This window comes from Monodon monoceros, unplaced genomic scaffold (assembly GCF_005190385.1).
Source record: "Monodon monoceros isolate NGI ecotype Baffin Bay Population unplaced genomic scaffold, NGI_Narwhal_1 Super_Scaffold_21, whole genome shotgun sequence".
In the NCBI taxonomy this organism is placed as follows: Eukaryota; Metazoa; Chordata; class Mammalia; order Artiodactyla; family Monodontidae; genus Monodon; species Monodon monoceros.
In genome coordinates, this window is record NW_021703778.1 from 94,662,184 (window position 1) to 94,680,188 (window position 18,005).

Sequence of the window (18,005 nt, forward strand, 5' to 3'; positions counted from 1 at the left end):
AAATAGAAATATAAAGATAAGCCTTAAGCCTTATGCCTTTTTTTTTTAAGAGAAACAAAGATAAGATTTTAAAATGTTTGAGTTAATTTAGCAATATACTGGGTAAACAATAAGGTACTAAGGCTAAATTTAAGGCAAATGCAATGAAAGAACATGAATTCCCCTTAAGACTAAGTATCAAATAGTCTGGTTGATGAGACTGCTGTATTTTAGGTTTTGAGGGTTTCTAAAGTAAGTAATTCTCTAATTAACACCAAAATATATGATGCTTTTCTCCGATTCCAATACATACACCCAGTTTTCAGCTGAAGAAGATGAGAAAGTTAAAATTAAAAAGGCCCAATTATTTCTTTAATGAAAGCAAGTGAGAACATATTTAATATAAATTTAACAGTCATTCATTTGTGCATTCAACATTTATTGAACACCTGCTCTGTGCCAGGAACTCTGTTAGCTATTAGGGGTTAGAGCGGGGAACAAGATATAGTTCCTACTCTATGGAGCTTACAAGCGAGTCAGAAATCTTGCCATTAAACAACTACAGAAAGAAATATGTCAACAATTGAGATAAATGTGGCACAATCAAATAAAAGGCTCTTGTTTACAGCTTTCGGTTTACTTACAAAACTATGGTTTCCTACAGAGGTCGTTTGGATTATGTAAATTTTGATTTGCCCTATAAAAGAAATTTCAATTAAAATTAAAAGATAGAGTCTCCTGGGCTTCCCTGGTGGTGCAGTGGTAGAGAGTCCGCCTGCCTATGCAGGGGACACGGGTTCGTGCCCCGGTCCGGGAGGATCCCACATGCCGTGGAGTGGCTGGGCCCGTGAGCCATGGCCGCTGAGCCTGCGCGTCCGGAGCCTGTGCTCGGCAACGGGAGAGGCCACAACAGTGAGAGGCCCGCGTACCGTTAAAAAAAAAAAAAAAAAAAAAAGAGTCTCCTATAGATAAACTCAATTGTAATTTCGGATTGTATCTGTGTTGAATATAAAAATGACAAAGGCTTTTTTTTTTTTAAAAGAAAATAGTGCTATTTATTCTAGAAATGCTTTTAACGGAGGCTGTTTCCAGGGGAATTCACTGCTTTAGGTTAACGGTTGGTGGCTTCATGTTCAGGCCTCAAACTCTGAAGTTCCATTGTTATCACTTAATTGACTTGGTTATATCTCATGTCAGCATTTCCAAGTGACCTTCCTTTTAAAAAATAAAAATTACCTGACATAGAAGCATTGTTGCAGCAATCCCACACTGTCTTCATGTATGGCTGGGCCTAGAATCTGCTTAGCTTATCTACCACTAGGGTACCTCCCATCATCCTTGCTTATAACATGAGACAGCTCCAGGTACATGCATGTTGAGGGAAAAGAGATGAAAAATGAAATCTATCTATTATCATGACTATTATTAAGATGACAACTAAATCCACTGATATCCACTTTTTTCTAAGACAGGGAGTTAGTCTTAAATACCTTGCATATCACGATTAAATATTGTCAAGTTATGCTTATTTTAAAGCAGGATTATGTGCATCTTTTCCTTACAAGTGTCTCCGAAGGTTTAGTTGTGCTAGTTAACCAGATGGAAACTTAAATCCTTTTTACTTGTACATGAGACAACAATAAGAACAAGTTGGGTTTCTTTAACTAATGAGTGGGATTTTATATAAAGTAGGTATGACGCCAAGATGCAACTCTGCTAGACTGAAGCAAATTAAGGCATCAAATGAGCGTTTCCCCTCCCCCTGCATTGTGGAAAAGTTTTAAAAGTCTTTTTGAAGTACTTTGATCAAGCTTTGAAATCATTTTAGTGGATGACTATTGTATGAAAACTGTAATTTATAGTCCTTGACCTAAGCAGCTCTTTGTCTCACAGCCACATTCAAAACAATAGCAGGAAAGTGAAAAACACAAGGGGAACCCAAGCTGTTCTGGTTATTATTTAATTCATAATTCCATTTTCCTTAATCTTTCGAATCCAGGCATGTTCTTAATAAAACATCTTCAGACTGTTTTTACTATATATAGGAAGGTTAGTTTGGGGTAATACAATTAGATGGTCCGAACTTTTGTCACTGCGACCCTTCCTTAACCTGAGAGTGACTTACCAGGCAGGTCCAGAGAGGCACCTCTCTATAGTGGTGACAGTGCAGGCAAACTCCTATTGTTTGCCTTTTATTTCCTCTCTAGTTAAGGTGGCTTTGTTCCTTGACCCTAATTGAGAATGTGCCAATTGGGAGATTTTCTCCTCCTGTCCTATTCACAAAATAGTTATACTTTTGAGGCAACTTGCAGATCACATGGAAAATGGCAAGCTGCCCCCAACATGAACGAGCTAGGAGTGATTCTCTAACTAAATCACAGAGACATTTTACTATTTAAATTCGTAATTTTAATCAGCTGAACACCACCATTCAGCCTGAAAGTATCTGTAAACCTCACATGTTCTTTTGGCTCCTTTTGCCAAAACAGTTACTGACACACTAAACCTCAGACCATATTTGACCCTGTAATATCTTAGTTCCAAGTTTTATCACCTTCAGATGCCAAAGATGCTTAGGTGTGCTTTTCCCCAGAGAGCTTAGGTCAATTGTTCTCCCCCAACTTGGACTCCAAAAAATATATGGATCAGGACTCCGATGAGCTGCATTTTGGTCCTGGGATCATTTTCTAGAGAGAAAAAGAGACAAGGGGTAGTGAGAGAGTGCAGAACGTGTGTCCACGTGGAAGGAAACTGCAAAGGCAGGAGAAGGCAAGGACAGCCGGGAAGAGGCAGGAAGTGAGGGGAGTACAGCACATGGAAGATCTAATTCAACTGAAACTCCAGGTCCTAGGGCGGAACAGGTTAAAAAGAGCAGACATCTCAGCTATCTTGGTTCCAGAGAGGAAAGGAAACACTGGGTGTAGCTCCTCAGGGAGGGGTGAGTGAATTAACTGTTCACTTGGGGGCTGTGCATTAATTAGTGAGGCCCCCCCAGGGCCCATTTAGTGGATGACCTCATCCAGGGCTCTAAGCTGTCCCCTGGAGGCTTCAATGAGTGAATGCGCCCCCCCAAAGACGGACAGTTTATCATCTTCTTCCAGGGTGGAATCAAGCCTTGCCAATAATGAGCAGGTACACACGCTGATGCTTAAAAGAAAATGATTCCCTCTGGAGATCCAGCTTTCTGCTCTGCACCCCTGAGCCTCCCTTTAATATATGATTTTAGGAGTGTTCAGAAGAGTTGACATACACCTCGCCTGAAGCAAAAGAAAAAAAAAAAGAATTCTCACTGTTTTTCGTTTGTTTTTTGGGTGGAAATGGGGTGGGGTCTATGAAGTCACCTGAAATATCGGAGCTGGATCAGCTTTGTTCTGAGCTCATGCCTCTGCATGCTTCGAACAAATAGGGTCTCTTGTTTGTGAGAGCAGACACTGGGCAAGTCTATATATGCAGAGAGAACATCATTTAGTTTGACGTTTGTGCATATACTCCTGCTTTCTGACTTGGCATAATTTATTAACACAGTTTGCAGAAAGCTCCATAACACAAGATTTGACTTTAATGTTAATGTTCTAACGATGAGAGCAAAAAAAAAAAAAAAAAAAGTTGTCACCCCATGTATACCCTCTAGGGCTGATGTTTAAATTTAAATTTAAACTGTCTAAATTTAAAAAACAAGTAAACAAACAACACGTACAGATAGACCACAGATAAGTATTCCTTACATAAAAGAGGAACAAGGAGGATTTCAGCTCCCAGTCTGGGAACGCTAGGCCCCTCACCACACTCTTCCAACTGAAAAATAGTAGACGTTATAATCACATTAGTTTTTATGTTGAATAAAGCTTAGTTTTAAATAACTTGTAACTTTATCATAGTATGTACAGTCTACTGCAGGTTCCTTCCCCACTTTTCAGGGCCAGATTTTAAAACCCCATTCATAAAGAGGAGGTGGTGCCCTTGCCAGAGAACACCAGTACCTTCTCCTAACACATTATGTCAGGGCACCAGGTAGAAGAGCAAATTCTGAAATGCAAGCACCTCTTTCATTTTTTAAATTTATTTGTGCACCTTCATCATAAATTTGTTTAAAACAAATCCTTGACGAAGGTTTAACAGGGTTTTCAACATCTGTGCAGATAAATGTAATTTATTTCTAAAGAAGAAAAAGCAGTTTAGAGCATGCCATGAAAACTGCTTTTAACAACATTTTAGTCTAAAATGTGTGTGTGTGTGTGAGTGTGTATCAAGACAACAGCAGTGGTTCCAAATCATTCTATTTTACTCATGAAACCTGCATGGTGAATTTTACACTGAAACAGAAGTTTGCCTGATGCCGCCTTACTGTTTCATCTTCTTCCTCTTTCTTTTTTGTTTAATGCAACTTGCAACAGAGCTAAAATCCATGCCTGAACCTGATATGTTTGTGTCCTTCAAAAGGAAAGGCAGTAGGCAGATTTCTGCAAATCTTCTTAGGTACAAAATGAACAAAGTACAAATGGTATATTTAGTCTTTTGAAAGAACCAAGCAATGTATATAACTTGAAGGTGTTTGTAAAAGTTACATTTTTACTAATATTTCCAAACTCATTCAACATTATAAAGAATATTATGTTTTGTCAACATGAGGGCAAATATTTTACTAAGTACATTTTTGGGTATGGATTAATTTTTCACCTTCCTAAAAGATAGGTTTATAATGAATTTACTGATGTTTTCCTTTAGATTGAAATTTGGTTTGCAGTAGAAAAAGTGAATAAATGAAAGTGAACAAATACAAAACTTCTTTTGCTTACTTGAAAATTGCTCTAGGTTTATTTTTGGTACACTTAATTCATTCAAAGCCGAACAATCCTAATGCCTAAATTATTTGAGTGTTATATAATTATGCGGTATAAAATGCAGATACAAAGCAGAGTACAGAATGCGCTTTTGAAAAATTTTACTCATAAAAATACTGACTACCATACATACTGACAACTAGTTACGTTTAAAAATAAACTCTTGTCAAGGCTGGCACCCAGCTTCAGTCGTCTGCCCTCAGCCCCCAGTCCAAAGAAGGAGTGTGGTTTCCAGACACAACGTAACTAATGCTTTTAAATGAGATAAATGGAAAATGTTTGGTGCTCAAATAAATATTATAGAAAGAGGAAATTCTCATCAAGTATATTTTTTTCAGCTTGGCTTACTGCCATAGAAGTCAGGAAACCATAGACTGGACAAAACAAACGCAGGCTCCCAGCAAGGTCTGCCCTTGCAGGTGAGAGCGAAAATCTAGTTGCAGCCTTCACGATTTCGGCTTTGCTGGGACTGTGCTAGGTTATTCCATGACAGTAACGCAACCCTGGGTATCTGTGAGTGTACATGAAGAGAAAGGGGGAGGGAGAGAGAAAGAAAGGAGGGTTAACAAAAAAAAAAAAAAAAAAAAAAAAAAAAGAGGGCGATTCAGTAACTGGGAGGAAAATTGAAAAATCACACCTTTCAGTCTCCACATTTTTTCTTTTGTTCAGTATATAAGGAGAAACCATCCGGAAGGAAGAAAGATTATGACTATCTATAAACTAACTGTTTGACAGAGACAGAAATGCTGATAATGAGTGGGCTGTGTCTGTAGTTCTTGGCTGTTCACATGAGCAAGGGGTGAAGGAAAACAGAAACTCTTGATATGTTTGTCTAAAGAGGTAGTGGTGTGACCACGGGCAGCGAGAGTTCAGCTGAAGTTCAGGGCAGATGGTGCCAGGAGTTTACACTGCAGGAAAGTAAAATTGCTTCCGGATTCATCTTTTCCTCCTAGCTTCTCTTCCAGGATCATCAGGGTCAAGCAATGCTATGGCATAAGGTGACGATGTTGGTGGGGAAACAGGCTTGGAGCAGGATGCCCCTTTCCCGGTTACAGTCTAGCTCCTGGATAAATCCGTACCAGTAGATGACTAAGCCTGGCCCAAACCTGCAAAAACATGAGAAAATAACATGCACACATAGTATCAACATAGTTCCAGAAAAAGGTAATCTTCGAAGCATGGATAAGATGATTAAATGACTTTATTGTACAAAGTTTTTGTTTCGGTTGCTACGATTATGACTGAAAGTAGCTGAACTTACACCAAAGAGCTTATTTCATGCAAGTGTCACCGCCTTGGACGGATTTGTTACCTTTCTTTCAAGGAACCTGAACTATTTCACTGCTCTAATTACCTCTCAGTCAGGTGTTGTGACGACTTAGCTGATGAAGGACAAAAGCAGAGTAGAAACAGCATTGATTTGGGCAGCACCAGGCTTGGGATTTTAGCCTCTTGACATTTAGAGGCACTCTTTTAAAAGTTAAACCTACCTATTTTCAACTAAGGGAAAAAAAATATTTGGAAAATAATTTTTAAAAAATCAACAGCTCAAGGTCTTCTTCTGGCTATAATGCTCTATTCACGTACCAATAGGGCCAGAAGTTCCTTCTGTCATTCATTCTTTCTAGTCTTAAAAACAAAAAACAAACCCATATGACAACTGGGATCCTGCAAAGAGTTCTCTCGGCCCCTTCACTCTCTGCATTACAGCCTCTCTAAGCGTGAACATGGCATGAAATTTGGTCGTAGGTTCTCATCACGAAAGTAAGGAATAATGCCATGTAGAGTTCTGAAAAAGTCTAGACAGATGGAGGCTTGAAACCTCAATGTTTCTAAATTGTGCCTCCGAATTATCTCCAATTTGGTTAGCGGCTCACTCAGGAAGTAGCCAGCAGGAAGCTGAGACCTCTAGGCTGGGTTCATAACGATGTAATCACTATCAATCACTGTGCACACAGAGATGTTTTGCACATCAGTTTCACGTTTTTCCTACCGAGAGTACTTAATTAAAGGGCAGCTCTACTTTTGGTGTCATGTTGCAGGAATTTTACAGTGAAAGCATAAATTATGAACGTTGGGTTAGTAAAAGGATGTCTAAAAACAGAACTGCTTTCTGTATTCTGACATTACAGCAGGCTGAACCACGCTAGGCCAAAAAGCTTTTTCCTTCCATGATTTATTATATGCTGAAGTGTACTTGCCAAACCTAACAGTACAGGATGGGCTGCAAGATACTGTATGCACAGAAACAAGTTCAGTTGGATGTCATGGAATAGTTTATTTGCCAAGCTGTACACGAGATTAATTAAAACTTTTGTATTCCCTCCATGCAGGGATAGAATCATGAGATGTTGACTCATCAGCTGAACTTGTTCTAGGGGACACAGGAGCTGTATAGGATGAGAAGACTTGGAGCACCAGGCGCTGTGACATTTACCTGAATTCAGGGCTGATTGCAAATGCTTTTGTCTCTCAGTATCTCTGGGGAGGGTTTCCTTTGTGGTCAGAAGAAACAGGCACCTAGGGCACGAGGTATTTGGGGCCCCAGTGCTTAAATGCACACCAGGTGAAGCTCACACCTGGATGAGGTCTTGCTTCCATTTAAACCAAGGGTTTCTTAGTAACTTTTAATCACAAACAATTGTCTGCAATGGATACCATTTGGTATCTTGATTTTACAAAGAGCTCTATGACTAGTATCAAATGATCTCAGGTTTGTCAAAACAAGTCTGGCAAGAGCAAGAAGACCTGTGATTTGGAGGACAATGTCTGAGAAGCCTCAAACCTTCCCATCAGTGAAGCAGCCCTCAGTCACAGCCTCAAGAAATCTACTGTTAACCTCAACACATTCCCCTGTTTTATTACACAGCCATTCTTGAGGCCGTGGTGTTCTTTAGAAAGGCGCTCATGTTTCTATGAAGGGAGGAAAAAAAAAAAAGGTGATCTAACCAGTCATGGAAAAGAACAAAAGAATATATAGAGGTCATAAACAACAAGCCCAGTATTTTAAAGATTTAATAAAACAAAAACACATATCACCAGCCTGTGCTTTCCCTGAATCATAAGCCAAAGGACACGAAGCAAGAAGGCTCTTTACGAAAATGGCATTTTCTAGGCATGAAAGTCAGGCTGGGGAACACCTCAGTAACCAAGAAAGTGGACTTGTTTCACTTGTGAGGCAACGCATGAAATCAGCACCTGGAAAAGGTTTTGCAAGATTGTGAATCTAAACATTTCATGTAGTGGTTCACTTAGGAGGACTCTCTGAAGGTAGCAACACAGATCTATGAACTGTTTTTAGTATATATGAGAAATGACTCACAATAAGGCTCTACCCTCTATCTAAGTCATTGTTCCCTAGCTTTGGGGTGAAATTATATTTACTTGGGAAATACCAGCTCTCTCATATGACCCAAAAGCTCTGATTGACAATATGTGCTTAATTAATTAAAAACGAGGAAATATGACTCCCTTTGTAAATAAAGATTGGTAGACGGAGGCTTTCAAATTATGTAGTCTTTGAATGACAAAAATAATGAGGACTTTAGAGAGTTAAAAGTTTGGAAATTTAACGGGAGAACAAGACCTGGCCTTGTTCCCAATACCTTGAGTGCATTTCTGACGTTTCTCCAACAGCTGAGGATCCAGAGATTATCAGATGCTGGCAAATTAACCTTTCAGCAACTCGGCTGTTTATGAAGAGGCCGACCGCATTAGGCAACATTACATAATCCATTCCTCCATTATCGGAACCAGCAGAAGGCAACATGTAGGCTGATAATTCGAAAAATCAAGCAACCCATCTCTAGTATTTCCTTCTGAAAAGTTGTAAAACGGAGTAAACAAGACCTAGGAAATTTTTATGTTGGTCAAGTACAGGCTGATGGGCCTAGAGACTTCACCTTTTTGATGCCTACTTCCATTTATTGTGGCACTACTGGACAATAATGAGATCACTGGGAAGGCAAACGTAACCTTTGTGACCAATAAAAATCAGAGTCTATTCACAAATTTAAAAGAAAACAGAGTCCTTGGATCTGAGCAAATGTGCAAAGCAGAGGGTTGGTCTGCTACTGGGATTGCAGCCCTCCCTACCAGGCTGGAGACACTCAGTAATGGGATGTATATGGATATCTGAATTGACTGTGTAAACACATTTCAAGGTTGACTATAATTTGAAGGTTACTATACTCATGGTCAAGTAATAAGATCAAAGACTCCAAATGGATTTTAAAAACTCCTGTGGAGCAGAGCCTGGAATGTAAGTGACTCTTGAACAAGTAATTCTGCTTGCAAATAAAATACCACCAAATTAGCAACAATAACAAATACCTCTTGAAAAAATGGGAGGTGAAAGTCAAGAGCCATGACAGACCTTGAGGGTATGAAAGATAAAGCTCCTCATAAATAATGACAACCGTATAAATGTGTTTGAAATGTGTTTCTCTGGTGTCCTTCCATTTTAGAGTATTTAGAGAAATTAAGCAGGAGGCTGTGGAATGAAAGCTGGGCACCCTTCTGTGGTCTTTGTGCACAGTTGTCTCCCAGAGATTACACGTTTCATCATTTGTCTCTTTGCTACGTTGTGACCCTTTTGAGGGCAACGGCCATGTTTTATTTACATTTGTGTCCTCTGGGGCTAGCACAGTACCTGGTACATGACAGATACCCTCAAGAACAAGATGGAGAACACAGAGTTAATAATAGGATAATAGGATCAGACAGCTTTGTTGCACTGGTTACTCAATCAGTGGTGGCCTAGAGATGGGCAAGATGAAAGGACTCGGCTATTGCCATGGTTTGGCATTTTTATTAGTGAGCAGGATAGCACCCTAATGGCATACTAACAGATTATAGTGCTAGTAATAATAACAGTTACAACCATGTTAATTATTAACACTTTCATCGCACTTACTATGTGACAGACACTGTTCTAGGCACTTTACACGTATCGATCCATTTAACTCTCAGGTCAGCCCCATGAGGGAGGGAGATACAATTACTGTCCCTATTTTACAAATGAAGAAACTGAGGCACAGAGAAATTAAGTATCTTGCCAAAGGTCTTGGCTAAAAAGTGGAGGAACATGTTTTGGAGCCCAGGAGTGGCTGGAGGGTCTGTGACTGTCTTGCCATGATGTAGTGATCAGTCTACTAAATGTGGTAAAATGGTATTAGAATGGTATTTCTTTAACCAGAAAAAGAGGGGAAATGCCCTATGAACTGGTTAGACCACACGTAGAGTGTTGTGGAGGGTTCTGGTGTCATATTTTAAGGAGAATATCTCTAGTCTGGAAATGGTCCAGAGGAGAACTCTAGGATGTTTGAGGAAGCATTAGATTAACAAAGTATATGTGACCTGGAAATGAGAACTTAGGGTGGTGATGTGCTCATTCACCACCTATGGATGTTTACACTGCTCATGGGAGAAGGAATTAGATTCCTATTGTAGCTCTTGAGCACAGACCTAGGGCAATGTTTAAAAGTAACCAAGAATCAGATTTTGATTTCACATGAATAACAATCATTGAGTGAGGTTGGAAGTGGATCTTTCCTCAGTCAAGCCTTTGGATGAGACCGCAGACCCTGAGCCAATAACTTAAATGCTGAGAGAAGGTGAAGAAGAGGGCCCAACAAGCTATACCCATATTCCTGACCCACAGAAGAGGGGAGATAACAAATGTGTGCTATTTTAAGTCATGTAGTTTTGGGTGTTTTTTTTTAATGTAGCAATAGATAACTAATAGATACACCTGCACTACAGACTTGCGTAGTCAAATACCATTCTTCACGTATGCAGTATGGAGAGTCCTGTTGGCTACAGACTGGCTTTTGTCAGTTACACTTGCACCTAGACTTTATAGCAGAAGGGATTACCGAATGAGATTATCAATAAGTAGCAACTCTTCATCAAGGGGAAATCTCAGATACGAAGCAACTCTGTGTTTTTACACTAACAGAGCTTCCTGGCTCCTAACTTAGACTATATACCAATGCCCCTCCCTGCTGCATATCTAGGATGCTGGGGTTATCCAAAGAAATATAGAAATCATAAAATAAAATGAAGAATTCTGCATATTTTCTCAAGTTTTGTGGTTTTGGTGTTAGAGTTGGTTATTGGGCTTCTGAAGCTGCAAATAGAGAGGGTAGAGATAGGGTGTGGGAGGTTGGTTACAGTTGAGGTGACTGCTGACAATTAGAGAAGAGACACTAAAAAAACCCAACCAACCAAACAAACAAACAAAAAAACAACCCAATTGTAGTAATCCAAGGCTATTTGGTGCGGGGGCAAATAGACTTTGTCAACCTCAACAGGTGCTGAGGACAGCCCAGGAAAAACAAATGCTGGTTTCATTTTGTTCAGTTAAAAAAGGCAGTAAAATCTGTAAGACATTTTAAAAAAAATTGTCACCAAGAATGTTTTAAAAATGGTACTTCAGTGAGCAAATTCTTAGTTTTCCAGAAAAATTTAGCTATCCTCAGATAGTCTCTGAGGTTGTTAGATTATGAATGTTGGACAGAATACGGTACAAGTTATAAAGGAAGTCTTTCTACAGCTCTCTGAGAAAGTCAGAGGCACAGACAGGAAATTTGGGCCCCCAAATTAAGGAAGGACTTGCTTACTCTTTCTAAACTATAAAAAAAAAAAATACCCTCCCTTCCTTGCCATGCCTCTACACTACCCTATAACGCAGGAATTACTTGGATGGTAGTTTTACTTATGGAGAAAAGACTATTAACTTTCTATTGTTAAGACTTTTCCTTGAGGCACCTTCTTCAGAGAGGTTGAAATGAAAGATAAATGCAGGAATTTAGAGTTTTCCAATCACATATTAGATATCATTTTGCGAAATTAGCCCCCAAAACCAGCTCCCTGGTTGGTTTCCTGAAGCCTGTTTAGCTTCTATGTCTCCACAGATTTCAGAGGGCACTTGACCAGACATTATGTCTATAAAGATGCTGTCTTAATACAAATAAAATGATTCTAATACCCAACAGCAAAAAGGTAACTTTTACTGCACACTCATTACGTGGCAGGCAGTGCTTCAAGCACTTTTTTTTTTTTTTTCAGTACGCAGGCCTCTCACTGTTGTGGCCTCTCCCGTTGCAGAGCACAGGCTCCAGACACGCAGGCACAGTGGCCATGGCTCACGGGCCCAGCCGCTCCGTGGCATGTGGGATCTTCGTGGACCGGGGCACGAACCCGTGTCCCCTGCATCGGCAGGTGGACTCTCAACCACTGCGCCACCAGGGAAGCCCTTCAAGCACTTTTACATGTACAGACTAGTTTGATATGCACAAGCCAGCCCCCTATGCAGGAAGGGTGGGGTGACACTGTGATTATCCCCATTTCACAGATGAAAAAACTGAGGCACTAAAATGGTTAGGCTTTGAACCTAAGCAGTCTGGCTCTATGGCTTGTGCTTGTAACCACTACATTATACTGTCTCTCATTATGCCTTGTATTTACACAGCAATTTGTAACAGTCATTCACCTTTGAAAAAATATTTACAACACCTGGAAATGAGAGAGGAGCGGGGGCCTGGAAGGCAGGTGACTAATCAAAAGTTCAGTGTATGCGTCGGAATTCACCTGTCCTACAGGAATAATTCTTCAAGTATGAAGTCAATAGTTTCACACTAAAAAGTTTATCTAGCTACTCTTTTAGGTTTAAGTGTCACCATGTTTAGGAAGTATATGTAAAGCAACGTACAATTCAGGTGAAAGAAATTAAAGTGACTGCATTTGAGGGAGCATATTTGAAGCATTTGACAATCAGGTGGAAGTAAGCTGGGGAATGAGAATCATAGCCTGTTCACATAAATGGAAATAAACAGCTGGAATAAGTTATGAGGAAAACTGAGGGAAGCAACGGGTCTAAGTGAGTGTGTCAGGTGGAGACTTGTTTTCCCAGAAAAGAAGGTTCAGACTTGCTAAACAGGGTTGATACGGTGAACTCCAAAGGCCCATTTTTGCTCCTAAAATCCTTCTAGTACAGAGATGTATCTCATATTTGTGCAATTAACTTGGCTTATCAATGTTTTCAGCTCCAAGAGAAAATAACCATGTATTTAAAAAAAAAATCAATACAATTTTCCATCTCTTTTGATAATATGAAGGTGAAGGGTGGTGGAAGACTCATATCCTATTGTACAATTTGTCTTTCTACATAGAATAAGAGAAAACTCATGAGACTAATCATATAGTTCTCAATGAGCTACGTTACCACTTTTACATGAAAAAGGATTCTAATGCACCAGGGTTCTACAATATAAATCTGGATCAAGTCAATAAAACAAACAATTTTCAACTGAAGGATGACAAGAGGACCATGGAATGATCTGATGATTTTAGTAAAGTTTCTTGTTCATGAGGGTCTTCATAAAACAATAAAAATAAAACCTAGCTGTATTGATTCAAATCTTTGTTTCCAACCCAAATCTTATTTTTCAATTCATAAGCAAATAGAAAACACCTCTCCAAAAGAGGAATAGCAGAGAATCTTTTTTTTTTTCTCATTTTGAGCTGCTGTGTGGGGTCTGGGATATCTTCTGAGGATGTGTGCAGACATGTGGCTGCTGGAAGTCAATTGTTTCACCATCAAAAAGACTTGCATGTGGTTTTCATGAAGAACACATTCTCAAACACACAGTTCAGGATGAAGGAGAAATATAAAACATCTTGTAATTGTTTTAAAATAAACTCTTATACTGTTTATTTAGTTTTAATCTCCGTGTTGTAGATTGGTTATGCACTTGTTAATCACTGTTGTATGTATCTCTAGACAGAGTTGTAAATAACTTTTCAGTCCAAGTGAAATATGCTTGCACATGTTTATATGCAAAGTATGTGTGTATTTATGCCTATGTATAAATATGTGTACAATAATAATAGATTAGTGATCATGCAATATAGCACCCTAAGGTTCTGGCACTATGGTCAATTTCATATACAATGCGAATATTCTTTTTTGGTAATATATAGAGATGAAGTAAAAATATAAATTGATTGTTTCATTTGCTTTTTTTGCTTGGCAGTTCTGTGTTTGCAAATTGAAATGACTAAAGAAAGAGAATCCTAGTTACGAATATTCTTGTTCAATTCATGGATCTTGGTTAGTAAAATTGCAATTCTCTTTGTAACATCAACTCACTGTCTATAATTTTGAAAACAAAAAAGGAAAATATATGAGAAATACTGATTCACCCTTGGCCTTTATGCCACAAAGAAAATAAACAGAAAATACATTATTTTGAAGAAAATTTAAAATGTATATAAATACACAACCACAACCACCTGAAATTCTCCCTGGTGTTTATACAACTCGGCATTTTCATGTCTACATTAAATTGCCTGGAAAAGTGCTTAATTTCCACTCCACTTTGTTCTGTGTTGGAAATTCTTAGATGCTATACTAACAGTCTTTCCAGCCTATAGTAAATCTCTTCTCCAAAGAGAAAAACTGAGGTAGGCAGGATAGAAAACAAAGGCAGAAGCTTTTTAATATTTAATCTGTTGTCTTTAATATCTGTTTTCTTGGAGAAACACTAACCCCTGGCAGTGAGGCAGGCTCTCTGCATGTGCCCATTAAGAGTCTACATATAAGCCTGCATATTCATCCTGCGAGGAGCACAAGTCACACAAGAAAGGATATTCCTCTCCTTTAGATACTTACAATTCAAATTTTAATAATGTAGAGCCATGCACATTTAAGTGTAAAATGTAAGTTTTTGAATATTGAATAATTATTATTGAATAATAAAATAATAATAAACGAACAAAGTGCCAAAAGGTTCACAGCAAAAGAATAATTAGAACAATAACATGGTGTTCTAGAAGTTTTCCTAGACAAGGTGAGTTCCCAGCTATGCTGCATTTATTCATACAATGGCCCTTTTAATTTTTTCCATTATACACACATGTTTTTTTGAGGGAAGAATGAAGACTGGGGTTAGGGGTCCCAAGAGATGTAGAGGGATGGCAGAATCAGAAGCATATTGAGACGATTTCATTGTAAAACTAGAGAATGAGTTTAAGTATGATAGCCCTGTGTTTTTGTTTCAAATGAGGATGTGTAGAGTGGACAGTACACATCCTCAAATGGGAAGAAGAGAGAAACACCAAATGCAGTGAAAGAAACCGAAACCATAAAAATCACAAAGTACCCAAGGTCATATTTACTTTGAAAAACACTTAAGTACTAAGAGTGAGAGAACACTTCAGGCGGACCTTGGGTGCAAATCATATCTATCTCCCTAGAATTTATACCCCAGCCTTTTTCCAAAAGTTGGGGTAGTTTACAAAATTGGTTGTGTGAATTATTACATGTTTTCTCAGTTATTTCCCCAGGGAAACATGCCAAAGGCAAACCCATCATTTCAGCTGATTTAGGGTTTGATGCCAGGGGATTTATAATTGATATGACAACCATAATGGAAAGTGATCATCACACTGGCAACACATGGGCTGACAGTGCGCTAGTCCATTTTGGTGTTTGCCAGTTAGAGACTTGCTCGGATAAATTTTGAGGTTATTTCTGAACTTTTCATTACCAACTTCCTGAATACTAGAAACTAGAAATGTGTTATAAAATAGAAAAGATTTTATCACATAAACATTGCTTACCCCAAATATATTTTTTTCACGTAGTGTTTTATTATTAGGTAGAGGGGGGATGGGGTCTCTTTTTCCTCGGCTCAGTTCACAGAAGATCACAGGGTAACCCAGACTTCAGTCAGACATTTATCTCAAGACACAAAGAGATTTATGGGTTCTGGATATATAAAAGTCTGCTTAAAATAAAAAAATTATCGGAATTTTCATACTTGGCAAAGTCAAATAACTAAAGGATTAAGGCTGATACATGTTTGCCCTATAAATCTATCGTTAACCAAATGTGACACAATGCTTCAGGTATGTCAGATCCCAACTTGCTCTAAATGTGTAGTTAAAAATTTCTCTTAATCACAGTAAATATTTCACGATAAGGAAAATCTCTCTGGCTAACTATCGCAGTCCTCAAAAGCAAACCTCCCAATTTTACAGATCCATAAAGGCAAATACTGGAAAGAGGAGAAAAAAATCCACAGGTAGAGCCATCTAGGTCATTAGGAAAAGTGGTCAGGCAAGGAAAAACAATTTACAAAATACGGTTCTTAGAAAAAAATAAAATAGAGATAATCCAGCCTTGCAGTTATTAAACAAACACTTCTAGAATGCAAGCTCCATGAGGACAGCTGGTATTTCACCGCACACAGGAGTCAGCCAATAAATATTGCATGAATGAATACCACTATAGAGCCCCTGCCTCAGGAGAAGCTGTGAATGCTATCATGCATTTGGAAAAAAAAAAATCTTTTGCTGATAACTCTCCACCGTGTAGGGAAGAAAAGTCATTTTTAAAGGTGAGAAAACGAGCCTTAAAAATATGCCCAAGTTGCCCACTGAAGAGCTAGCTCCCCGAGGGGCTATTAGGAATCTCTGCTTTCCAGGTTGTTACGGGGGAGATGATGCTGTGTTCTAAAAGCTGGGACGAAACACAAGTACTGTTCCCTAGAAGGGCCACTCCTGATGGCTGACGTGGTGACTGTGAGGTGGGTAGGAATTAACTGCTAAGAAGAAAAACTAAGCACTTGGGAGCCAATCACTGCACACAGGTGGCTCTCTCTTCCTTGAAATACAATCAATTCAGGTAGGCTTTTGTTTACAGTAGCTTTTATCTAGAAGATAAGGTTGTAAAAACATCAATCAAAATGAAGTACTACTGTTTCTGGCCATATCTCAGCAGGTTCATCTGTTTTATTTCTTCCTCCCTTTCGAAATACCTTAAGGTGTTTAAGATGAGTGAAGAGATATCAAACTATTAAAGTGAACTGTATTTGTATGACACACGGATTTGCACCCCATGAACCACAAATACCATCCCTACGGTGCCTGAGCATTCCCAGGTTCAGGAGGAGCCTGTGTTCCTGTTGCTTTGCTTTTCGATCACATATAAACTTTACAGAATGATCTTTACGCCATTTTCAATAGTGCTGCTTTAAGAAAATGAGGAGTTGATGGCTTCTCTATGTTGGTGTGAGGCTTTTAACTTATTTCTACCCTGCCCTTTCCCCCAAAAGGCGTGTATAATAAAATAGCAAAATAGAAAATTGAGCTCAGGAAAAGAAGAATGCATTTTACGGTTAAACTGAACTTCGAAGGTCAACTGCACAGTTAACAAAATTTTAAATTTAAGACCATAAAGACCCTACCTGATTTTATTTTTAACTGCATTACTTATTTAATGCCAGATCCGTACAATGAAGCTCTGAGGCAGGGACGTTTCCAAGTGATGAGGGTAACTGTTGAGGGAGTGAAAAGGCACACTGGCTCAACTCCAGTGGCTCAAGTGGCTCAACTCAACAGGGCAGTGAGGTGGGCAGGAGAGGCCTGACCGTCACGCACAGACAGACGCATGGGAGGGCAGCTGTACTGGTGGTCACCTGGAAACAGACCTTAAAGCTAGACACAGCTGGCAGTCCCCCCACCCCCCACCGCGGGCTGGATGCAGGTTGTACTGAGGGTCTGCATGGTGGAAAATATCTTATCTGTCCTTCTTCAGATTACAAGTCATTCTTCAGGGCTGGGCTCTGTAATTTTTCTGCTTGATCCCCTTCTAAATACAACTAGAGTAAGGCATTCTAGTAAATGTAATGCCTGGTGGTTAACCCATTTCAGACTCAAGTCAACTAGATTCAAAGGATACTTGACTGACTTTGCTCCAAGTTTATCTTGCTGCCATAGTCCCAATCTTTGGAACTGGCAGAAGATACAGACTATTTGATTTTTATTTCTTTGAGGAAAATAACACCGCTGATAATCATAATAATAGCCATAAACATAATCATAACAGCAGCTGGTACATACTGAATGATCACCACGTGCCAGCTACTCCTCTAAGCTATTTATACGTATTATCTCATTTAAAACAAAAGCCCTATGAGTAGTAGCCAATAGTAGTACTTACACTTTCATGTTGAGGAAACTGTTCTAAAGCTGTGCTAAACTGACCATAATGATGACAATGAAGAGAATTAACACCTGCATGCTTACCGTGTGCCTAGCACTGCACTAACCACTTCATGTACGTTATTTCATTTACTACATGCAATAAACCTACGAGGTATGAAGTATTACTAGCGC

General features: G+C 39.1%; 1 protein-coding gene and 1 long non-coding RNA gene across 5 annotated transcripts in view; both read right to left on the reverse strand.

Moving 5' to 3' along the window:
• Window positions 1-1,008: 1,008 nt before the first annotated feature.
• Window positions 1,009-4,490, reverse strand: LOC114904926. 2 transcript variants are annotated; one of them, XR_003796064.1, is made up of 4 exons: window positions 3,705-4,490; window positions 3,321-3,420; window positions 2,534-2,666; window positions 1,009-1,194 (listed from the first exon to the last, which is right to left on the reverse strand). It is a non-coding gene; the product is annotated as an uncharacterized LOC114904926 (long non-coding RNA). The 2 variants fall into 2 exon arrangements; XR_003796063.1 differs by lacking the exon at window positions 1,009-1,194 and having other exon boundaries at window positions 1,962-2,666.
• A 36-nt stretch (window positions 4,491-4,526) lies between these two features.
• The window catches only part of CUNH15orf41 (chromosome unknown C15orf41 homolog), a 213,568-nt gene continuing 200,089 nt past the window's right edge, over window positions 4,527-18,005 (reverse strand). For 2 of the 3 annotated variants that reach the window (XM_029237956.1, XM_029237957.1), the window contains exon 9: window positions 5,424-5,926. In XM_029237956.1, the coding sequence (XP_029093789.1) occupies window positions 5,797-5,926 (130 nt within the window). In that variant the 3' untranslated portion in view covers window positions 5,424-5,796. Of the gene's footprint in view, window positions 5,927-18,005 lie in introns of all 3 variants that reach the window. The other variant, XM_029237955.1, reaches the window with a different exon arrangement.